The sequence below is a fragment of the Cygnus olor genome, chromosome 4, assembly GCF_009769625.2.
Source record: "Cygnus olor isolate bCygOlo1 chromosome 4, bCygOlo1.pri.v2, whole genome shotgun sequence".
Classification (NCBI taxonomy): domain Eukaryota; kingdom Metazoa; phylum Chordata; class Aves; order Anseriformes; family Anatidae; genus Cygnus; species Cygnus olor.
In genome coordinates this window covers 51,262,273-51,288,448 of record NC_049172.1, presented here as the reverse complement: position 1 = coordinate 51,288,448, position 26,176 = coordinate 51,262,273, and the positions used below count along the sequence as shown (strand labels likewise).

The 26,176-nt window shown below is 35.2% G+C and overlaps 1 protein-coding gene across 5 annotated transcripts in view; it reads right to left on the bottom strand.

Annotated features, from left to right (window-relative positions):
* Positions 1–26,176, bottom strand: part of GABRA2 (gamma-aminobutyric acid type A receptor subunit alpha2) — a 56,484-nt gene that overhangs the window by 1,319 nt on the left and 28,989 nt on the right. For 4 of the 5 annotated variants that reach the window (XM_040556019.1, XM_040556022.1, XM_040556021.1 and 1 more), the window contains exons 5-9: positions 16,466–16,686; positions 13,673–13,755; positions 10,666–10,809; positions 9,496–9,648; positions 14–216 (exon numbers count right to left, since the gene is read on the bottom strand). In XM_040556019.1, the coding sequence (XP_040411953.1) occupies positions 14–216; positions 9,496–9,648; positions 10,666–10,809; positions 13,673–13,755; positions 16,466–16,686 (804 nt within the window). Of the gene's footprint in view, positions 1–9; positions 217–9,495; positions 9,649–10,665; positions 10,810–13,672; positions 13,756–16,465; positions 16,687–26,176 lie in introns of all 5 variants that reach the window. The other variant, XM_040556023.1, reaches the window with a different exon arrangement.

The window sequence follows — 26,176 nt, the reverse complement described above, 5'->3', positions numbered from 1 at the left end:
CCTTAGGACTTACCTTATCATTCACTACACTTTTTCCATCCCAGGCCCATCCTCGTTTTGTGAAATAATTTACAGTTGCAAATTCAATTAATGCAGAGAATACAAATGCATAACAAACAGCGATAAACCAATCCATAGCTGTTGCATATGCTACTTTGGGGAGTGAATTTCGAGCACTGATGCTCAGTGTTGTCATTGTCAACACAGTTGTTACTCCTGTAGGGGGATAAAAAAAAAACAGAACATCAACAATTTTACTTGGATTTTGAATGTTAACAAAATGCAAAGCAGAAATTATGATGGTATGTTTTTGAAACAAAATGGAAAATATTGCCTGTCTAATGTGGTGACTTATTAAAGGCTGCATCTGGAGTTTCCTTTGAAGTATTTTAGTTCAACTTCATTGTCTAAAAGACACTTTTTTAATCATCTGAAGATTTTATTCACAGATCTTTTTATTTACACATAAACACTCATTTATTTATTTATTTATTTATTTATTGGCTATCAGGATATGTAAGGGAGAAAATTAACAATTCTTTAATGAAATGTTGTCTTTCCACTACATCCTAACCATACAGGTATAGATTCTTACTTAAGAAAGGTTGAAGACAGCTGCCTACCACACATCTTTGGTGGCTGGCTTCTGGCTTCATTGCAGTGGCTACACGTCTGACATTTTTCCTGACAGTATCACACAACTTGACCATTTTTTATTAAAAATAATGATTTCTTTTTTTCTTTTTTTCTGCCAGTACCTTTCTCACTAACCATCCAGCAACCTACTTGAAAATGTAAACAGGTTTACTTTTCATTCAGGTAACATGGATTTTTTTCTAGATTATTATATTGATTTGAAATGGTCAGATTATTATATAATACATACATCACATGTATATGAACTGTCAGAAAATAAGACTTGATAATCCAAGAAGACTGTTCTTTACTGTGGCAGTTATTAAAAGCATTTTACAGTGCTTAATGAAAACTAAGAAGCCAGAAATTATAATACAAAAAAAAAAAAAGGAAGAAAGAAAGAGAATATTTTTCTGAATCAGTTTTAGCAAGTAGAAACCCACAGATAGACATGCAATCTCCATTCCTTAAGCAAATCAGTTCTTACATCCCTGGCTCAATCACACTTAGATAAACTAAACTATTCTTTTTGTGGCACCTGCTAAATATGTCTCCAGAATGAAAAGCAATACAAAGTGATATACTTATCATAGATCAGCAAACCTACATTTCATTGACAGGCAAAGGAGCTTCTACAGCAGAAATATTAGTAGCAGCAGATCATAGCTTCAGCGAGTACAAACTCATAAAATTGTTGTAATAGGATTCCCAAGACAGAGAAAAGTTGCTCTCTCTAAATCAGATCCTCCACTGTTAGCAATCTGTTACCTAGGTTCTGCATGATCAACCTAGCTCTTTTTTTTTTTTTTTCTACTACAAGAGAAGCATTTTTAACCACTGTGGGAAATGGAAAAGAACTGGCAATTACACCTACTCAGTCCTCTTCAGACTTTGCAATTTCCATTCCTTCTATAAAGAATCATCCTGCGGTACACAGGATGACGGAGCAAACCTAAGTGGACTCAGCCTCAGTGCTGAAATGGTGAAATGTTTCCAAAGGCCATGCTTCCAAATGGAAAACAAGGCACAGAAGCATCCTACTGATTTATGCAGTGTCCACACGCCTAAGCAAACATAATTCACTAATTGCTATTTTTCAGCCTCCATATATGAAAGAAGAAGATTTGATCTGGAATCAGCTGTTACATTGTTATGATCTAAAAACCTATACAATAACAAGGAAGCAGCTATAACATTGTATTGTATGAAAACGTGTAGACAAAGTATTTCTGAAAAACTTATCATCTTCTTACACTTACATAATATATGGCTTAATTATTTCCCATACCTCAGAGGAAAATGCAGTCTATCTTACATTTAAAATTATCACATGCAAATTTTAACACAGGTACTGAGACACTCATAAATCAATTTAATTACACAGAAGTATCAGTGAAGTGATTGTTTCTCAGAGATAAGGTGACCTTATCCATATATATATATACAGTTGCTAAGGTACTGTTCTAAGTCCTGCCTTTTAGAATAAACTAAGCTTCTTCATGTTCCATTGGCTTCTTTAGAAACTTAATTTAAGATTAACTGCTCACCTTTTCTAGTCTCAATTAAAACACCATGAATTTACATCTTGTGTCTTGCTACCAGTTGACAGTTTCTCTAAAAATTTTAGCAAGCCATGCTACTTTGTCACTCAAATGCTAATCAAACAGCACATTGTCAGACAGTTGCCAATGTATCTTTCATGTATTCCTTCATTCTATAAATTCAATGATGGTCAAGCTATTGCATTAATTTAACCTCAACTGAGCAGAAAAAAATGGACAGAAAATTTAGTCTGTGATGCCTGTCATCTTAGGAATCTCCAGCATTTTTGCATTTCCCGTTATTTTTTTCAAAAGACAGATTATTTTGCATACTATAGCTAATTTCAAAAAGCAATATTGTCAAGTCATCTTTAAGAAAAAGAACTGAATGGAAAAAACTTGCCTCATTGTGACAGCTTAACCTGAGAAGACTGAAAAATTATTAATATAGAGGAATATGGTCAACTTGTTGTAAAATAAAATCCATTTATTTCACAGAGATTAATTTAAAACCCCACAAAACCCATACACTGACCAGATTAAAAAAAAAAATCCCCACTACATTATCTAATTCATAACACCAATGAACTAAAATCGTAATAAATCAGTAAATAAATTGTCCTCTTACAATAAGCGGTAGTCAGAATATTAGAGGAAAACAGTCTTCTACCTTAAATCATATACTACTCTGAACAGCCTAAATAATTTCACAGTTTATGTAAAGACTGTATGTTATCTCACTATGGTGAAGAAACACCACAGTTTACATACAGGTCAAGAACTATCTTCTACAGCTCAGCATCCAGCAGATGTGGCACTGAATGGGTGTCAGAAAGACAAGGACAACATTATGTTGTAAGCAGCAACAAGCAGTCATCAGTTTGTCTTTAAAAAGTATCCAGAAAAGAAACCTTTAATAGATCCTTTTGATAATATTTCATTTCCCTGAAGAGGACCAAGCATTTTATACCTGACGGTAAATATACCACAACATGATTACAACTTTTCTTCTCAACAATGTGTATGCCTGTAAAAGATTAATATCTTCTAGCACTATGGGTTTATCCATTCAGGATGAGATTAGAACTATTTGATTGCCTAGGATTTATGGTACAGCTTTTGAAACTTCAGCTTCTCACTGAAGAGATGATATCCATCTACTGGGCTGTAAAATTCAACACCTTTCACTGGCACTAAATTTACATATATGAAAAATACCATCTCTGCCATATTTTGATGCCAGGATACGTGGATACCATTCAAGATGTGTTTAAAGGTAGGCAGACACCTTTCAGCAATGTCTCGTACTCAACAGTACAGAGCACAGCCACACAACAGCTGAAGAGTGAAACTGAAAAACTGAAAACGTAACTAAAAACATATAATGGAATTAAGGGAGCTGGCACATGCATACTGAAGTTAAAGTCTGTCGTGGTGACTAGGTTTATGCCCATGACGAAAGTCAGGCTATTCCTTCAGAGGGACAAGTTCTTTCATATCCTAATGTTATGTCCTGTGTATCAACTGATTTTTCTAATTTTAACAGATTTAGTAGTCTAAATCACATCCTAACCTTATTGTGTTTGAATGCGGACATCTTTGAAAATGAAGGCAATAGGCCTAACTAACAAATTACCAAAGGACATTTCTGTAACAAAAGAAATACTTCAGCTTTGCAAACAAATTGTATTAAATCCTATAGTCGTATATATAGTTCTATAATATGCTGCTCTTTCCACAACTTTTATCTTTTCATCACAACACTTTGCAAAGATATACACAACTGTTGAAGAACATACCACAGAAGGATTAAGAAATGAATTATTTTTTATTAAGGAGATAATTCCATTGTTCTACTATTCCATTTTTTTAACAGTAATTGTAAATGTTGATAGGTAATTAAATCACTCAATCTGGTACAAAAACTGAATAGATTAATAAACATGAATATAGAAGAAAGTAAAGACTCTTGTCCTTTTACAGAAACACAGATTACTGCTTAATCTTACTACTCCAAGTGTAACAGTCCAAAGGCCTAAACAAAAGTAGATAACCTCTGGAGGTAGTGTAATTTTAAAGCATTATGTCATTTGGCTACACACCATACTGTGTAAATGTATATATATATACTACTTCAGAATACAATACAAACAGAGTGTATGTTGATTCTGCCTAGACACAGGCTGGCAAATCTGAATGACCATCAAGAGAAAGATTGCAGAAAATAGCTCAAGTGCCCTGTCTACCCTTCCTACTACAGGAACAACTCAAAAGGCCAGAAGCCTTTTTAAATAGCATGAAAGGACAAGAATCACAGCATTATCTATTTACAGAGAAGTTGAATTCAGCCAGTGGGTTAAGCTATGTATACACATATAGTAAAGCTGGTGCACATGTTATTTCACTGTATCAATACTGAGCAATGGAACAGAGATCTCCAACAGGCCAAGCCAATTCCCAAAGCTGAATGGCAAGTGCTATGTACCCCAGCTTCCATACTGCTCTCATGTGACTACACTGTCATTGGCACATGGGCTAGAGTTTTGGCACAGCAATGAGCTGGGAAGACATTAGTTTGTTGGCAGCCAGCTCAGCCTCTAACCAAGTGGTACAGTTTAGCAGGTGTGCTTGCCCACTGCGTACCACTAGAATATTATGTTTACAGTTAACAAAAATCCATAATTAAGAAATTATAGCATGCAGGTTCAGAATTGTGGGATAACTCTAAGGGCACAAAAGGAAGTGCAGCCTATGAAAGAAATAAATAAAGACAGATGAGATTTATTTTTTTCCAACAAAATAGGAAAAAGAAACTTTGTACATACAGAATTGTTCAAAACTTAGGGTCTACCTCATTCAATTCCCATATATAAACAACCAGAGAAGAACTCTGAATTCATCTTAGGATCCCACTTCTGTACATGCAGAATTAAAAATAAATTAAAAACTGCCTATTTAAGGTCTAAATGGCTTTTTGTTTCAAAATATACATCGAGGTTTAGAAAAGATAAATCAAGAACAAAAAAAGCACAGGGAAATGAATGGAGCATAAGAATAAACTGATCATAGAGTTCTTAATTTAAAATTCTGTATCTTGGACAATGTACTAAAAAAATAATACAACTATTATATTTGTTCTTGCCCACTCAGAGATCAAGAAATATAAATCTAATTGCATCTGTTCTAACATTCTCAGTCGTACTGTGTGTGATTTAAAACACATAGATAAATGTGGAACTAAGAAAACTAATTTCTGATTTTTGTCACCTGCATCTAATGTTGCTATTCAAATACATGTGATGCTTCTAAATGTAATGACTCATTAAAAAGGAAGTGAGAATTCAATAACCTGCATAAGATTAGGTTTGCTAATATTGTTGATACTACATGCGTAACAATAAAAATATTACTAAATGAAACGGATCATAATCTTGCACTAAATTAAGGTATTATGAACCAGGCTTATTCCCTTCTGTTAAAAAGGCAGTCAAATACTTTTCAAATTTATCTGCTACAGAAAACACATTCAACACTTATTTAATTAACAGTGATAAAATTTTCTTCTTCCAATAATTTAAAGCAAAGTTGAAACAACATAACATTAGGATATAATTCATTTGGGATAGCTTAGGTCAACAATATTAAATAGATGCCATAAAGGAAAGGGATTAAGGACCTCAACAATAAAAGAAGCCTCATTATACCAAGCCCTTAATGTTAACCTACAACTTGAAAGTACATTGCAAGAGAATAGAAAAGAGAAAGAAAAAGAAACTTCTTGCAAACATGAAATACCAAATGCTAAGCAGTGCTTTGAATAACTGGGAGTTATGTTTCTTTGAAAGAACAGTACTCAAGCAGTTAATCCTTTCCAGGACTTGGTAACTCTTAAGAAGATACTTGAAATAAATCTCACCAATTCTGAAAAACACTTTATCAAAACTAATGCTTTCTACTTAATCCTATTTTTAATATTGTTATATTTACGAAACAATGCAGAGATAGGTATCTAGCAAGTGACCACTCCATATAAAAGATAAGTATGTAGATTCAGTTTACGTGACAAGGGTTTAGTAGCAGGAGGCCTGCAGGGGCTGCCTCTGTGAGCAGAGCCCAGCAGCTGCTCCAGGTCAGATCGGAGCCAGCTCCAAAAGGGACCCACTGCTGGCCAGAGCTGAGCCAGGGAACGACACTGTTTGGGCCTCTGGGAGACCAGATTGAAGAAAAGGAAAAAAACTGCTGTGCAACAGCAGCTGGGAGAGCAAGGAATGAGAAAATGTCAGAGAAACAGCCCTGCAGACATCAAGGTCAGCACAGAAGGAGGTGCACCAGGCATGGAGCAGAAGTTCCCCTGCAGCTTGAAGAGAGGCCCCTGGTGGAGCAGGCTGTCCCCCTGCAGCCCACGGGTCCCACATGGAGCAGATCTCCATGCTGCAGCCCGTGGAGGAGCCCCCAGTGGAGCAGGTGGATGTGGCCTAGAGGAGGCTGCAGCCCATGGAGAGCCCCTGCAGGAGCAGGCCCCGGGCTGGAGCTGCAGCCCGTGGAGAGGAGCCCACGCAGGAGCAGGGGGTCTGGGGGGAGCTGCCACCCACGGGGGACCTGTGCTGGAGCAGTTTGCTCCTGATGGATGGACCCCATGGTACAGACCCATATCTGGAGCAGTTCTTGAAGAGCTGCTGCCTGTGGGCAGCCCACACAGGATCAGTTCAGGAAGGATGGCATCCTGTGGGAGGGACCCCACATGGAGCAGGGGAAGAGAGTGACTGTGAAGGAGCAGCAGAGACAAAGCGTTAGGGACTGCAGTCCCCCTTCATCATTCCGCATTCCCCTGTGCCACTTGGGGGGAGGAGATAGAAGAGGGTTGATAGGGAGGAAGGTATTTTCAGTTTGCTTTTAGTTTCTCTTTGTGCTAGTCTGCTCATGATAGGCAACAAATTATATTAATCTCTGTACACTGTGTTTGTTTTGCCCATGACAATAATTGGTGAGTGATCTCCCTGTCCTTATCTCAACCCTTGAGCCCTTTCCATCATATTTTCTCCCCCTTTTCCTTTGAGGAGGGGAAGTGAGAGTGGCTATGGTGGAGTTCATCAGCCCGGTGGGGTAAAACCACCACAGTATAATCAATACAAGCTGTCTTGCAAGTGATTATATTTCATGCTGGAAGTAGTTTATTTTATTACCTTAGCTATGATATGGGTTTCCTGTATCACTAGGTAGAGTCTACCTGAAAGCACCACCCAAACAAAGGAAACAGTGAGTACACCTGTGCAGCTCTGTCAAGATTAATTCAATAAAAGCCAGAAGACTCTAAGAAGCAATAGATGAACTTTGTTATAAAAATGTGGATAACCTCACATTGTTATAACATATTTAGGCATGAGACAAGAGGGTAATAGAAATCCCAGTGACAACTGCTGCCAGTATCTATGGAGAAAGATTGGGAGATTTGCCTTGGGCTACATGATTAGAGCAACCATCGCCAGCTTATGCTGACAATCTCATCTAGAGTGTAAAAAAATTTTTAGAAAACAGCTCCTGTGGCAACATCCAACCCTGTGCAGAAGGCTAAGCATGTGGTGCAACTTCTGCATAAAGGGTCTAGGCTGCTCCATCAGGCAGAGCCCAGACACATCAGAAACTCACAGCAAGTGTCCTGGGTTCATGGTGCCGGGCCAAGCTGGCCTGGAGGGGATGAAGCCCTGACTGGTGCCTGAGGTGCATGTGTGCGTGGCAGTAAGAAAATACTAGAATATAAATTGCTATTTGCTCCCTATACCCATTGTCCTTAGTAAATGTAATTCAGATTTTATGTTACTGGACGGTGTGGTTCTGTTCTTGCAGCCACCTTACCCACTTTCTTCAAGACATCCTCACACAGGAAAAATGATCACATATCACATTATTCACTAATAAATACTGTTCATTATCTAGATTATGCTAAAGCCCCAGCAGAGTAAAGCAGCAGGCTGCTATGCAAATATTACTTCTTTCCCCGGAACATAAATTAAATAAAAAATAAATGAAGAACAAGAAAGAGGTATGCAGGAAGGACATAACATTCCAGGAAAATTATCCTAGTGCCTTGTTATTGGTGATAAAGTAACAGTTAATTGTTGGAAGAGAAGGTGGCAGATTTTTTGGACAAACCAGCTACAGTGTCCTAAGCATATAGGACGGGGTACAGAAAAGGGCAAGGACGGAGATAATAGTAGGATTTGACAGTATACTTGCAAGCCTAGCAAACAAGAAGGTGCAGGAAAAATGCATTTAGAGATGCATTTTGATAAGCAGAAATGGACAAATTGATGGAAGAATTTGAAGAAAGAAAAAATATTGTATCTGCCTTTAAAATGCCTAGGAAAACATAGAATTCTGGTTCCACTAAAACCACTGACCCATTTCATCTGACTTCAGTAAGGCTCACATTCAAACCTGCAATTTTGATGATACTTTGTGTGGCATTTTCTCCACCAGGAGAGACTTTGAGTGCTTTGTTGTGCATCACTTAATACGCATTTAAGTTTGGCCTATTTTTTGAAGAGTGCATGGTGTTTACTGATGACTAACAATATGATCTTATGCAGCATTTTTGATGGCTGATTCCATACAGACATTAATTTATTTTTTGTTGTGCTAGTCTCTTTTCCTTTAAAATCAAACAAATTAAAATAGCTCTAAGTTGTACACATGTAAGATATTGTTTTGCTTTAATAAAAAAGAGAACAAAACGTTCATGTAAGACAAGAACCATCATCCTGCACTGCTGAAGCTGTTCACTACTTTACAGTACATTCCAATTTAATAAGTGAGAAAGATTCGCCCAGACCCCCAGAAAACAGTTTCTTTTAAAGAACTGCAGTTTGCAAAGTTTAACACATTCAAATAATTCAAGTCTTTAATTTGTTTAATTTGCAAACTTATTTAGAAATGTTCTTAACTATTATTATTGACTATATATTATGTTCTTAACCAAAATACTTGGGTAATGTGATAACAGCGTAAGAAAGACATTTCAGAAAACATTGGAATTTAATTTTTAAATGGAAACATTATCATCATCTTCCATCCTGTGATTTTTTTTTTTTCTGTTTAAAAGAGTCAAGGATATAAGGACAGTTTTCACATGTTCTAATTTCAAAAAGCTTCAGGATTCTCTGTAGTTCTGTAAGCTGCTGTTGAAACCTGTTTGAACTAGAAATAGCATCACATTCTACAAATAAACTTGAACAAAAAAGGCCTTTACCAAGCAGACTTCTGAAATGGTTTCTAACAGCTTTAGCTGTTGCAAACAACACATGCTACTTGGTATACTCACCAAAGACTGTCCTGGCAGGTACAGATTCTCTGTTAAGCCAGAATGACACTTGGGAAAGAATGACAGTCATGATACAGGGGAGGTAAGTCTGAATGACAAAATAACCAATTTTTCTCTTCAAGTGAAAATGAGCCGTCATTACTGTATATTCACCTAAGGTGCCACAAACAAACAAATACAATGAAAAAAAGGGTTATCATCCTAAGAAAGTCCGCGTCTCTGGTAAAAAGTTTGTTATATTTATGTGAACCAAATGCACTGGACTTAAATTGCACAAAATTTACTTTGTAGTACGATATATAAAAATGTTTTTAACTTTGGGTACAACTACATCTTACTCCCACTGATATCCAGTAAAGATCAGTGTTCAAGGACTCACGGGAACTGCTGTATGCCCTGAGGAGAACTTCAGTCCTGCAGGCTTCTGCACAAAAGCAACCCTCTGCATTCACACAAAGAATCATAGAGCCACAGAATAGTTTAGATTGGAAGGGACCTTAAAGATCATCTAGTTCCAATCTTTTTGCCATGGGCAGGGATGGCACGTGCTAGATTAAATTGTTCAGGGCCCCATCCAACCTGGGCTTGAACATCTTCAGGGATGGGGCATCCACAACTTCTCTGGGCAACCTGTTCCAGTGCCTCACCACCCTCTGAGGATGGTAGGCACGCTAAGAACACACTAAGTCTACAATCAGAAGACAATCATGGAGGTCCATCACAGCCTGGCACATGTAGGAACACAGTTTAAAACCAGGTAGAATAATCCAGTGTTTAATACTAAAAGAATGATGAAAGGAAAAAAAATGGTTGAAACCAGCATATTTTACCATCTACTAGACTAAAATTGTCATTTACCATCTGAAATTAAACAATTATCCAAAGCTTGCATTAAAAACATTAGGATTCAAGACTGAGCTCCATTTAGTATAAAAAAATCACTGGGGAGTTTGCTTCTAATATCATTTACTACTTATTAACTTACAGAGAATCAGAAGAAGTGATGTGCTGCTATGAGCTCTATGTACCATACATTAATAAGCTCTGGCTGATATCTCACATTTTGTAAGTTGTTTTTTTTTTTTTGAGTAGCCTTCTACCACCATCAGCAATGCCTATGTTCTATTTAGCCAAGTGAGTGCTTTTTTCCTCAAATATTTTTTTACTAACCTGTACTGGATTTAACTGTCTCTTTTCCAATTGTTTGGCCTAAAAGATCATACTGATTCAATCTTGAACCATCTGGTGCCACCTGTACTGAATCTGAAGCATTGTAAGTCCAAATATATGTCACTTCTGAAGTTGTGTATGCATCTGTGGGAAATAAGATATAATATTTTGTCAGTAATTTAAACCAAACAGCTTCCATCAAAATTCATCAAATTAGAAAAACTACTTAGTTACCTTTCAAAAATAAATCCCCAAACCTAAAAAGCTAAAAAAAAAATTATATTATATTGTAAATATGATAAATAATATAATATAATATAATATGGTAAAAATATATATTATATATATATATATATATACACACATTTTACTGCTAACTGAAATTCATACCTAAATATGGCAAGGTCCTCTGACAATGCCCTTAAAAGATTTTAGGAGCTCTGTGCATTGGTCTGTGTATCCTCTTAAATTTCACTCCCTATCATTACATCTATTTGTGGGACATACTGACAGTAAGCAGGCTGCTTCAATACTCTGTCATTGCATTCATGAGAAGACATATATTTAGCTTAAGGTATGTCAAAATAAACTAAAATGGAAGCAAATCAACACCGAATTTTAGAAAGCACTAATGCCTCTCCAGAAAGTAAAAAAGAAAAAAAAAAAAACCTGAACATGTCCTGCAAGTTTTTCCAGTCTAATACCCTACTAACTAAATGCAGTATGAAGGAAGAAGGTAAACCACTGATGGAAGAAATTGTGTGTTCATTTTGATTAGCTGAGACAAGTACATTTTAAATCTTATCCATATCTGTACTGAAGTGAAAAAGAAAAGCAACATTTCTGCTGGGCTGCAAGCATTTTCACTTGAGAAATCTCTGGAGGCCCTGAAAGAAGCTTCTTCATGCAGCTAGCCATAAATTGTATGACTAAAAAAATATAGCAGAGTGGTAGCTTGCAGAAATTTTTAACACTTCGCTTCAAACTATTCAGATTCCCACAAGAAGACCTCTACTTTAATGAAAATCAGTACTTTTGCCAATTGCCAATTTACCCCTTATCCTCTCCACTGTTAGTTAGACTTTTTGATGAGGATGAAGAAAGGCAATTTATTAAACTACAGCTTCTCCAGTGCATTCAGCTTGGCTCTTCTCTTGAGTATGACAAAGAAACTGAGACAATCTTGCAGGCTGATGATCCTCCTAGCAAAGTAAGATTAGCAGAATGTGGAGAGCTGTGATAAATATCTACCACTGGCAGACTTGCCTCAGCTAAACCAAAATCCTCAGGATTCTGGCTTATTTTCAAGACTATTTATCATTCAAATTCTATCCCAGAATAAAAGCTGAAAAATGTATAGTAGCCTAGAAATAAATTCTAGATAAAGAAATAGAAATGAGTGAGAAGCTATTCAAAATGAACAGAAATAAGTCTTTTTTGTGTGCCAACTGGCTGGAGCACAGGTGACTTCACTGAGAAAAGAAAGACAGCTTTTCTAACATCACATTGCTCACAGTTTGAATTCTACTGTTTGACAGAAATGCAGAAACCATGGGCAGAAAACAAAGAACAAATTAGTAACCAAAAAAAAAAAGGGGGGGAAAAAAACAGTCACAAGAAGTCCAGTATACCTCATCAGAAGGGTTTCCAACGTAGAAATGAAGATCAAGTCATGCTATGAAGTCTCTGCTTGGCCTGAGTATCAGTTTCATTATTATGTTTGTGGGTTTGTTTTTGTTTTTTCTAAGTTTTTTTGAGGCTACATATGAGTCTTTTTCTCCCCCATACCTTATAAATCAAGCATATCTTGCTGTGCACATATATATATATATATATATATATATAAACATTATTAGTCAGTAGCTGGTTTGGGCTAAGATCTCTGGTGTTATGTAGCTATGTTTCATTATGTAACATAAATTTAATATAATATTTAGGGGAAAAAAGGTTTCATGACAAAAATATCATTAATTCTAACCATATTTTATCTCTACAGCTAAGAATTCCCTTTAGTGTGGCAGCATAATCAGAAATACAGACTTGGTTTAATTTGCTCCTATTTTCACCACCAACCCCTCCAACCTCTGGGGAAAGGGGATACATTTGGGTTATGGAAAGACTGTGCACAGTTCTCTGACAGTGTTCATATGGTGAATTATGTTACTGGCAGCCCATCATCTCTTTTGCAACCTGTGCTGGCTACAGTTAATAAAACAGACAGAAATTATTGGTATTACAATTAAACAGACAGAATTTGTTGGTATTAGCTAGTTTCCTAAAAAACGAACAACAACAACAACACACCATGCCATTTCCAGGGCACAGCAGAGAATGTAGGCTACCGCCAAAGAAAAAAATAGAAAAGTCTTCAACGTATGAAATCCAAGAAATACATATATAATGAAATTCTAATTCACAAGGAAGAAAAAGAGACTGCTATATAGGTGAATGAGGTTATACTGCTTTGAAAATAATACCAGTGAGATCAAAGTTCTATCTAACCTATCTAACATGCTGATCTGCTAAGAGCAATTTTTTATCACAAGAAGCCATTTGTTGCCTTCATTGACTAAGAATGTAAAAATAAATATCATTAAAAATAAAGAGAAAATAGGCTTCAATAAAATGAAAACAAACTTTTTTCAAAGCCTTTACTGTGCTCTTCATTAATACAATATGTACATTATACACAGGCTGTGTGCACCCAGGTCTGTACTCATCAGTATGGTTTGCATTCTGGAATAAAAGCAGATCAACGCAGTGATAAAACAGATGCATAGCACTTATTGTTAAATGGTGCCCAGACAGCTTTAAAATACATGACAAGGCAAAACACTCAATGGAGAAAATTGATTTCCATATGTCAGGTTACAATTAAAAAAAAAAAAAAAAAAAAAAAAAAAAAGTAGTCTTGTGCTTTAAACCTCTCTTGTAACTACTTTTTGAAATAAAGTGATGCTTGAGTAATGTTAGAAACCAAAGACTATACTTCTGGTTATATACTCACAGCTGCCAAATTTCAATGGGCATGAATGAGCATCCATAGGGAAGTCCTCCAAGTGCATTGGACATTCAGCTTGGACTGTAAGCCTAAAAGGCAAAAGAGCACTATGCACTTAAGTCAGCAGGACAAGAAAATCGATTCCACAGAAATGAACAGTTAATGCTGATTTAGGAGATGAAACCGAAATGTTATATTAAAGTAATTAAAATTTAAATCAGTTCTTGCTTCCTCCCTTTTATGTATTCCTTTGGAAGGCATTGACTTATCACATCAGAAAACTAAAACAGCTGACCTCAAAACTATGAGGAACAGCCATTTAAATGAAAATATAAATTATGTAACTGCAGGTGGTTAAAAACAGTCATTTTCTTCTCATAATATTCTGAGGTACATGTGTGATTATATGGCTTTCAAAAGCTCATTACAAAAGCACATAAAATGCAGTTAATTTGTCAAAGGACTGTGCTCCATAGTATTCTGATATTTTTTAGAGTTTGAATGGAAGGTGTAGAAAAAAGCATTTTTTTTGTTTTTTTTTTTTTTTTCAAAACAGTGTTGCCATTCATTGTCTCTGTTACTTTTGATTACTGTTTTTGTTTATTTATAGGCATGACTATGTTGTCAATGCATTCACTTTTGTGCATTTGGTGAAAAATTCCCAGCCGTATCACAGTATAAAATATGTGGAATAATACAATGAAAAAGTTTGAATGAGTTTTGACATACTTTTCTTTCCCATTATTTGTAACTCAATTAATTAATTAATTAAAGTTCTTTTTCTCCTTTCTATTCTGTAAGTCCCCTTTGGGTGAAGATTTTCTCTTTTTCATTCCTCTTCATCCATCCTCACGTATCAGCTACATTTTCCTGTACTTCCAGTGGTTCACAGTCATTGTATTCCCCACTATATTTTGCCATCCTTACACACAAAAATATTCTATGTTTCTATTTTCCCATTCCCCAAGAAAGAGCTTCTGAAATCAAGGGGAGAAAGACAGAAAAAAAGTCAGCAAACAGCTGAAGGCACAGGAAAGAAGTCACAATACCGTTTTAAATAGAAAGAGATAAAAAAGGTTGCTTAAAAGCCATGCAATGAAGGCTGTTTACACATGAATCTCACAGCCTCAGAAACAACATACTTACAAGTCATGAACTAATTAGTTAATTCTAATTGACTTGACCCACTTTATTAAAAAAAAAAATCATAATAGTTTCATAGAATCATAGATCATAGAATTATAGAATGGCTTGTGTTGGAAAGGATCATAAAGATCATCTTAACTCCACCCCCCCTGCCACCCACTAGACTAAGCCCCATTCAAGCTGGCCTTGAACAACTCCTGGGATGAGGCATCCACAGCTTCTCTGGGCAACCTGTTCCTATGTGTCACCACACACTGAGTGAAGAATTTCCTCCTGACATCTAATCTATATCTTCCCTCTTTTAGTTTAAAACCATTCCCCCTTGTCCTATCATTATCTGCCCACGTAAAAAGTTGCTCTCCATCTTTTTTATAAGCCCCCTTTAAGTATTGAAAGGCTGCAAAGAGGTCTCCCTGAAGCCTTCTCTTCTTCTTCTTCATGCTGAAAAACAGTTTCAAACGGTATTTTTTATTGTTTATGGTATATAATTAGAAAACCTTTTGGAGGAAGAGAATTTCATTTAGTTTACAGAGAAACAATTAGAAATATTGACTTGAGCCCAATACCATAAATAGGGTTCTCTATTTCCAGCACACTTTTCTGAACCTGTCCAGCTACCATATAATTCAATATGATTAGCAGCCTACAACCTACACTCAGTACTACAAGGGCTTGGGAGCTGTACAGTAAATCAGGCTTAAGGGATGCCAGTATGGCTGCATGGAAAAGATTTATCAGTATACATTTTTTTTACAGCCCACATTTTATATCTTACTTAGGCCAGGGATTTTAAGTCTCCTTTCACAACCAATTCAATTTGTTAAATAAAAGGAAAAGAAATAAATGAAGTCAGAAGTTTCTGGAAATTTGGATAAAACATTTCCAAAAATCTCATATAGATAGCATTATTACAAAATGAGTAATCAAAGAAGAAATCAGTTTTCTGATTCAGAATCAATTTTTATAAAAACACTGCTTATGCCTACGCATACATGATGTTTACAATTTTTAAATAAATTATTTTCCAACCAAATTTAATATGTTATATATATATGTTACCAGCTAAATGTTCATCTTAGCTTCTAGTCATGCCAGGAAGCAAAAATGAAAACTATAAGTAAAATATTGTATTTAGATGTAAATACATAGTTATTAGCAAGTAGGGTATATTTTCCATATAGTTCTTAAAAGGAAGAATTTGAGGCTGTATTAACCCCTTTCACTTCCTCTTAACATTCTTGTTGACACTGATCTCAGTAATAAAGGTGTCTAATGGCTCACATGGGCATTACATACAATGTGTGTAGTAACAGGCAGAAGTCATATGCTTGTTTAATCCTTCTAAGATGGAGCTTGTAAACTCTTGCACAGTAATTCCCATCTGAAGGCCTCAAAGCACTTAATGCAGGTTGTCAGTATCTTTTAATATGCTATATAGGTATGAAAATGGAGGAACACATAGGAAAACTAATCTACTCAAAATCAACCAACAGACTTGTAACAGAATTGGAAACGAAACATACATCTTCCTAGTGTTTTTCTGCTGGGCTACAAATGGAACAAAGGGAAGTCTTCCTGGAATCTTATTTAATTGTTACCTGGAAAAGTCATATCAAGAAATAGCATGAGTAAAGAACAGAAGAAAAGACATACCTCATGGTGTACAAGAGAGTTCCATCATCTTGGATTCGTAGAAGCTTGTTTGGCATTGTCATATTATGAGCCACTGACTTCTTCCCATTGTGAAAAAATGTATCTGGGGTCCAGATTTTGCTGGCCATTAAGTTGTTCAATCTAAGAATGTTCATTGGGCCCTTAAACTTTAATCTCTCATCCTTCCATCTCTGACGGAAGAAAACATCTATTGTGTACTCCTGTAATGGAATAAAGATATGCTTTTTGACACAATGAAAAATGTATCTGCTTTTTGAGGACCAAAACAGAAAAGCTGTGGTTGCAAAATTCCTTTGGTAAGATTATGTCAGGGAAAAACAACTATCAAGTGAAATTGTATAATACTGAGAATAATAAACAGGAACTCAAAGTACTATTAGTATGACATTGTCCTTCACAACTGCTAAATGTTGTCTGTATATCAAACCCTTCCAGTATTTAGATTTCTGTACCTCATACATATAGTATCCGTGACAAAGGTAATTTCAATAAACTTAGTTTTTTACATTAAGAAATAAGAAAAAATCCACAGAAAGATGGCATTACTCATGTAGCAGATGCACCTGTAGGAGAATAATCCAGCATTTCAATAGCATGGAGAAGGGCTGAGACTGGAAGGAAGAAAACAAGCCTATCCATAAATTGTAAAATATATGCAGGCTGATGGGTATAAGGAAGATTTTTGGAAAAGTAAGGACCTAAAGAAGTATAGATTTTATTAGCAAAAATACTTAGATAAGGAGCAAAGCTGATGAACAACAAGTGACCCACACACTGTCTGCTGAACTGTCTGCTTTGACGCCTAATCTTGGGAAGGAAGGAGAAAAGTATGCAAGCAAAAAAAACTGATGACCTAGACCAGATGCCTGTGTCACACAGCGCTAGATATTCCATCTGCTATTTTTTGTTGTTTTTCTAAAAAAAAAAAAAAAAAAGATGCTGATTAAATATTGATAATGTAAGTTCATTAACTAACTTTAAATTGAAACTGTAAATGGATTAGTGGTTTGTTATTGTCAGCACAACACATAAATTGGAAATCAAAGACCATAAAAACTTTGTTGGAAATAAACTGCATTCTGTGTACCAGCAAATGTTACCTTGGAGCAACTTCAGTTTTGTTGGACAGGTGCAAAATGGGCCCATGATTTCAAAACATGACTGATTTCAAAACATTACAACAGCCTGTACTATTACAATTACTCTGCAAATGATGCAACTTAAGCAACCCATCTTTGAGTACACTATCTTTGAATGGACAAGTCCTAATAAAATTCTACCAATATAAAATATTCAAGTTATTTCCAGACAGAAGTGACTGGAAGGAATTTAACAGTCCTCATCACTTCTTGCTGTCTCCCTTGTGTGCTGAGCAGACAGCAAGAAGTGATAGCCCATCTCAGTTCCTTTTCCTCATGGTCTGAATTTTTTGGGTGGTCCTTTTGGGACCCAAGAGTTGGACTTGATGATCCTTGTGGCTCCCATCCAACTTGAGATATTCTATGATTCTATGACTCTATTCTCTGCGAGCCCAGGAGCTCAGAGGGTCTTTTCCAAGATAGAGACAGAAGCTAAGAAGATCTTTATGTGGAATAAAGGAAAGAAAATTCTGTTATCTGAAAGATCATGACAGGGGTAGGGGAGAAAACAGCTGTAATTAAGAACTGTGACAGGTGCTGTGAAAGGAGGATCCTTTAGGAATGATATAATGAGGTACTTGTAAACTCACTTGACAAAACACACAAGCCCAGTTTTTAGCTATATCAAGAGACCTTATATTCCATAACACAACTTTGTTATTTTTCTAATTCAAATTATAGTTACTCAAACAAATATTAAACAAAACTAATACTACCATACATTGAAAATTAATTTGCTTGGATTTCTTTAACATCAGTTGTTACTACCTATAATAATAGTTGAGTAAACATATCTGTAAACAGACACTGCTTCATGATAAATAATTTGCCCATTTCTCTGTAACATACGACATTGCATAGTTCTGCTTTATTTTCTAATTTATATGTTGTTTGCTAACTATCCTCTGACTTAAAATCCCATTTTCAAATTCCAAGTTATCTAACAGTTCACTTATGGACCAGGGAAAGTCACAAAACACATAAAATAATGGAAGACCAAGAGCAGCAAAAACTGCAAGCTTCCTTTTAATATCTGTCTGAGGGATTTTGCCAATAAATCATTGCTATGCATGAGAAGATTGATGTTTGAGGTATACAGAAGTGGAAAGAAGAGCCTGAGGGAGTAAGTCTTTCAAATCCCTCTAAAATTCAAGAGAAATAAGTGGTAAGTTCTACAAGTTCCTTTGAAAAATATCTCCTGCACACGAATTATTAGAATGTAAAGTTTTTGTAATGTGTCCATCAAAAAAGAATTTCAAAGGTGCCACTTCTTCACCGTCTTCCATCATATATAAAAAGAATTACTAGAGATATGAGAGAGAAAAAAAAAGCAGACATGAAATGCCACTAAATCAAAACAGCAACACTTAAAAAAAAAAAAAAAGCACATCTGATGTCTGGACACAGCTTAGGATGCAAAACAAATAGAAGAAAACCTGATCTGCAGACTTGAAAGTTTACACTGATAAATCCCAATTTATCTACAAGTAATTCTGTTCTCTCTATTGGCACACTTCCAACCAAATCATGCCAGAAAACTTTGTTTGACAGAATATCTGATTTAGAAAACGGAAAGAGGGAATTACCCAAGGTCTGGTGTGAATGATCATGAATATCACCTCCTTTCATTCACCACAAAGCAATAAAATCCCACATAGTTCTTAATTTTTCTTCTTCTAGACATCAATGCATTTGCAAAGGGAGTTTTGGGATCTCAATTTTATACAAAGGGAAACTAAAGCATTGAGATGACCTTAACTTGTTTCAGTCCATTTACAGAATGATTACAAAAAGCAAAGTACAATCGATGCCTCTTGAATCCCAGTGCTGTATTCACTCATCCATGCTCCCTTCTGAACCAAATCTATTCTACTTATGATCACAAATACCACTATGATGATTACCATGCAACCAAAACAGGAAGCTAATAAAATATTTTGAATCTAATCAGTATGATAAAAAGTCAGCATTTACCCAAAGATTCTACATAAAGGTTATGTAACTATTTCCTATTCCATCTATATATCATTTTGTGGTAAATGCTGTATAGTGCTTATTTTCCAACCAAAACTAACATTCTGTTAGAAATGCAAATCTGGATTATAGAAAAAAAAAAAAGACTCAAATTAATACCTGATATTCATTTAATACAATCTGCAGATATTCTCCTATATGAAAAAAGACCACCATGTCTCTGGACAGTACCAAACTCTTGTCCAGTGCTGAGTACACTATCTCCACAAAATCACAGCAGCATACTTCCAGAAGTACAAAGGACTTCTGTGATCTCTTGTAGACAAGCAAATGCTTCCTACTGATTTATGTCTGAAATGGTGCTTTTATAGCTGAACTCTAATACTGTGCAATTAAACATAACAATTCAAATATGTATTTTACCAGCTTACACATAATTTTAGGGAGAGGATGAGATTCTGTAATAGTACTGTAATAGTACTAAGAAGCACTGGGGCTCTGCTAGTTCACTGGTCAAAAGAATAAAATGGTGAAGGAACTCTTCTTGTAATGCATAGTAGTTTTGCACAACAATATGCACAGTAAAAAATATATATATTAGTATCTCTGAGAGAAGCTTTAACTGAGTATAAGCAATCTCTTCTTATATGACAGTCATCTTTTTATTATTATTATTATTTTTATTTTCTTTTTGCTAAGGCTAAATTTGTCTGGGAAAAGCTCAAACAAAAACAAAATCTACTCCCATCCTCTCAGATAATGGTTTTGGGATTTTGTCAGTGTTTGTATCTGGAGTAAAGATGGAAGTGTTCCAAACATCTCAAAATTGCAAGTGTCCATTAGCAATCTGTATTGTTGTGAAGCAGACTGAACATTTTATTAAATCACCTACTGGAACACAGCATTTTTTTTAGTGAATAGTTCAGGCCGGAGTTCCTCATTCCCTACTTGTAAAGATTTTTCTGAGTAAATTCTCTAAAATGTTTGGCCTTTTCTTGTCAACTGTTGAAGCTGTCAACTGACACATGTATAACCACAAAAGCAAGCTTTAAATACTGTAAAATAAAAGAACAAAAAAAATTAAAAGGTAAATTAAAAAAAAAAAAAGAAGAAGAAGAAGAAGAAAAAGTAAAGGAATCGAAAATAGCACATATATCTTTTTATTGATTTTTTAAAGACAGACAAAAATACTGTAGTTAACACATTGGTAATATAAACACAGGACATTCATGGACCTAAATCTTGAATAGCTCGTAGGGACTTCATATTAAATTTTACATAACTTGTTGATTTTATTTCTCAAAAAGCATAATTCATATCTACCTCGAGGCAAGTATGTCTTTTAGTTTAGTTTAAAAACATTAACGACATTATCATGAGACTAGTATTGTTGAATGGCTGATATGTAGCCAAATATCAAAACCACTTCCAAGAAACCAAAGAAGCAGTTTTAGAAAAGCAACTCTAAAAATGCAATTGCTCAAAGCAAACTCATCTGCTTGGAACCTGAGCATTTTGGATACACCTGAATTTTTGTTATAATTTGATATTTGTGTGTTTGAAGAGTGCAAATGCATAATGTAACTTCTGCAAATTAATTTTCCAAACTTCCTCAGTAAGTATTTAGATCTATCTTTTGAGTGAAAACTGCAATCAGCTTTACAGCAGGAAGAACAAATCTTAGTTTGTTTTCTTGGTCATTTAATTTTCAGTGGGACAGATTTATCCATGGTACAAATGTAATACACAAGGGCTAACACCCAACAACGTTCTGTATAACCCAATAGTTCTTGGAGTACACAGTTGGATGGTGCTTGTTTTGTCTTGACCTTGGCCTGCCTAGAAGATTGGACAAATAATATTTCTAATATGTCAATCATAAATAAATCATAAATATGTCCAAAAAAACTCACTCATCTAACAGTATTAGAACTGAAAGATTTCTGGATGCAATTCACTCTCACAAAATCCCTCAACACTCTAGTCACAAACACTGACTACTCAGGCTCTGTAGAAGTACTATTAGTACATTAGCTGTGTATCTAACAGTAAAACTCACTGCACAGATTTATAAAAGGAGTTAATTTGTCCTTTCCCAAAATTTATCTTCTGATGTGTATAAAACACAGAACATAGAAGAAAATAGCAGACAGACAGATACCCCTTTCAGGTTTTTGAGAGAGGTGAGTCTTATACACTGGTGAATAGAAATCTTGAAAGTATTACAAATAAACACCCTCATGGAGCAGGGCTGAGATTTGATCTGCACTGTTGGTTATTTTTTAACAAAATCCTCAACAGCCCCATTAAAATCTTAAACATTCTCTTAACAATCACTACATTTCAAACAAACCTTCATTCACTTTTAAATATATAAATGTCTGCTAGATATTTTTGACTTTTAGTACTATAAAGAAAATGTGGTATATTTCTAGGGAATTGTAGCATGATTTTCCTCTATTTGAAGAATTTATTTCAAGTCTTTTATTTCTGCTTCTTCTGTCAGCTTCAGTCATTTTTGTCTAAGCATTTAATCTAAATTAAGTATTTGAAAAAAGTCTGGAAAAAAATGTGTTTAACCAGTTTGAATGGTAGCGTCTAAGCGAAGAAAATGTCTTCTTATTCATATCCATTTATGAAAAAGTGATTCTCTGAATGGCTCTCTCTTTCCATGGATCTGATACAGAATGAACTCTGAGTCTAAAATAAGCACTGAGGAGAGATAAGAGAGGAATGGGAAATATATAAATTGGGTTTACTTAGAGACTGAACATTATTCACAATACTGTCACTGAAAATACAAACATTTCTCGTTACCCTTTTTTGTTCAGACATGGAGAAAGAGCAACCCTGAAACACAATGGATACCTGGTGCCAGGGACAGGAATCCAAATAGAAAGTACATTGGGAGCTAATATCAGTGCTTGGGCACAGTCTCTGACAAATGAAACTCTGATATTGATCCACTTGACAGGATGCTGCACAGGAAAACAATGCTTCCCAAGAGGATAAAAGGACAGAAATTGTGCAGACCATCATGTGAGGTATCCTCCTTAAAAACTGCCTATGGATTTCCCTGCAAAGGCAATGATCTTGGCCTATAATAAAAGGGAATAGAGCTACCAATTTACTGACTTTTCAGAAATATATCCGTAATAAAAGGACAACCTAGATGCTCCCCAATGCCCTAGAGAAGTAATTGTATTTACCATTTCTGTTTGCATTTTAGTCTTAATTTACACTTCTGTAACTGAACTAAAATAAAATCTACAGTAAAATAATTGCTTTACTTTTTTTTTTTTTAACCTTTGGGAAAAAAATCATAATCGAGCATTCCCTTATTCTGTCTGGACCACACATCCCCTCTAGAGCCTCTTCCCAGATACGAAACTATACCTAATAATCAGATTTTGAAGCAGCTAAAACATTAAGTTAAAAAAAAAAAAAAAGAAATACAGAATGGAATTACGAAATCTGAAAAGCAGACACAGAAAAATAAATGTGATCTGGAGTTCAGCCTCTTCTCTGAGGAACAATCTTCAATTGCAGCAAGAGATGTTTTAACACTCCTTGTGGTCATTTCTGGTTTGACCTTCAGTCTTCATTAAAAATTGTGTACTGGCTATATTTGAAAAATCGGAAATGCGTCTTGAAATTTAATTGCAAATTGACAATATGAAAGGCTGTGTTGCAATGAACTCATAGATGGTCTAGGTATAACCATCTATGCAGAGAAATGTTCACGTTTCTCGATGCTAGAATGAAAAACAAGAAGTCTATCAGCAAGAGATTAGGAAAAAATACTGTGTAGAAACACAAAGAAAAAATAAAGACAAACATAGTAAACAAAACTCTCCAAATACAATAAAAAGCTAAGGTTAGAGGTTGAAATATAAAACTGTAAGAAAGACTGTTAGTTTTAATATTAAGCAAAACTGATTTAGGTCCTGCTACCTACTAACTATGTATTGTAGGGAAGTAGGAAAGACAGTTCCCAGTGATAATTAGAAAGCCTGCTGTGAGGCAATACTTTGCAAAAGCTTGGCAGAGTTTTCCTCTCAGCAGACATCATATAAAGGTTCTCAGTGGCTATATGCTCTGTCTTATATACAATAACTGTTACTGGAGGAGCAAATAAGCTTTCAATTTTTGTATATATTTTTTTCTCTCAAGCAGATCAGCACTTATATAGCTATCTGAGAAATTTTAGAAGCCGGAGCGTTAGGTGAGACTGGAAGGAAAGTAATTCTGAGAAAAATATGTAAAAGTAATTTGCTTGGAGTACTAAAACCAGAGCTATTGGCATATCTATAAAGCTATGCCAATCTATCAGACTGGGATTAATATTATTTACTAATTTTGAAAAAAAAATAATCAATTTTAATTGCTTAAGTTAAATCATGTCCATTTTGTCATCCTGGGGACCATATTCCAACCAAAATTATCCTTCACTTTAGAATTTTCAGAAATGAAATAATTTAATTAAAAATGTTTTAATTAGCCACTCTGATCATAAATTAACCTTATAATTCTCCTTAGAAAATTAAGAGATGCTTTGTTTTTCAATTGTTCTGTTAATTTGGGGGGATTTGTTCTGTTTTGTTTTCTTTTGTTTTGTTTTAAATAATGCAGCTTTTATTCTCTCAGGCTAATGTCAAAGTAAATTTGTATCACTGATCTGGCTGCAAGCCCATAAGGCATAGCATCATAATACTGAACTTAAACATTTTGGAGAAATAACATCTCAAAAAGACAGAACAGTGAAAACAAAACCTGTTTAATCCCATTTTTGTTTGCCTTCTTTGATGCTCATTAGTTTGCAAAAAAAAAAAAAAATCCTTTTGTATATTGGCATTTTCTTTGACATTACATACTGTGGGTAATATACAATAGCATTTTTATAACACAGCTAATATGGGTGCAGCCATATTTTAGTCACAGCAGTTCACTTGAATTGCAGGTTGCAAAAGAGTTCTAGCAAAGATTAAACAGATTTGGTAGATTACTATTTGGGGCAGAACAGAGAGTAGCATTTTCTATTATTATTATTTATTTAGTCAAAATGTTAATCCACAATGAGGATCAAAAACTTTGACTCGAAACATGTTTGCAGAATAATCTGAGCTTCAGATTTTACCTCCTGAATTTATCAACCACAACTTCAGCTAGTCTAAAAATGGTCAGAGATCAAATTTGCCTGGACTTAACTACTTTATGTCAATTACTTCATGCTACTGGAAAAATACAGAGAATTTGTATGAAATTCTACACTACAGCAATCATACTGAGTCACAGGTTGTACACAATAACATACTATCATTAATGTGAACTACTGTACCTAGCGAGGAGTACAGAAACCTCACAAATTCCTCACAAATAACCCAAAACCAGTTAAGGTTAGGATGACATTTTATTAGCTTTTTGAATCAACACTGATATGCAACATCAGCGTCCTTAGACCCAATCAACCTGTAATTCAACCTGTAATTTTCAGTGTGCCACCTCTCTGTTCCATGCTATAATCACATATCAACCATCTCCAACAGTAGTGAGTTCCCCTCCTGTTTTCAGTAAGCTTTCTTCCTAAGTACTGTTGCTTTTTATAAGATGCTAACTGCCAAAAATAAATAAAATAAAAAATAGAAGAAAAAAAAAAGGGAAATAGATAATGCAAAGGGGTACAGTCATGTGTCTGCTGACCTTCTTTGTTAAGAAAAATCCCAGGGGAAGGAATTCTGCTGGCAGCAGTGACTGTGAAAGTTTTGGACAACAGCAGTGCCCAGCTTGAAACCCAGATGGGACTGAAGGCTTCACTCACACTGTGCAAACAGAGAACCTCAGGGGCTGGAACCCAACCTTCCTAAAAAGCCCTGCAGTTCAGTTTGGGCTCCCCTGAAGACTTAGGAAGACATGGGCAGAAGCCAAACTTATTTTTCAAGTGAAAGCTTTCAGGAGGAAACTTTAAAAAAAATTAAAATGTACCAGTGGTCACAACATTTACAGAAGAAAATATCCTTGAACTCTCTGTATAGTAGTTTACATTATCAATTCAGTAATGCAATACCTAAATGAAAGAGTACTCATTGTATAAACTCTGTTACCTTTGCATCTGACAGAATATGGGATAATTTGGAAGTTATTATTTCAAAATTTATATGTTGAAATTTTCTAATCTACTGCTCATACATTTCAAAACGATTTAATAATTAGCTACTTAAGTTAAATTAACCCTGAAACTTGTAGCAGTAGGTATTAAACTGCTCTTATCTATCTACTTTTTTGCAAATAAACCTCCCCATTACAGTAACAGCTGCCATTCTAATGTACCACAGTCTGCTTCAATAATACCTCTGAATACAGCAGTTAGAGTAGTGACATCAAACGACCTGAGAGCTTACTGTGTTATCATATCTGCCTGTGTAAATGGATATCCAGAGTTCTCCATACATTTACACACTGATGTCAAAAGTGTTCCAGGAGCTTGGTCAAGGAGCTTTCCATTAATGCCCCATTTCACCACAAGTGACCTGCACAGCCTTTAATAAATCTTCCTGTACCACAAACATCACATCTTTAA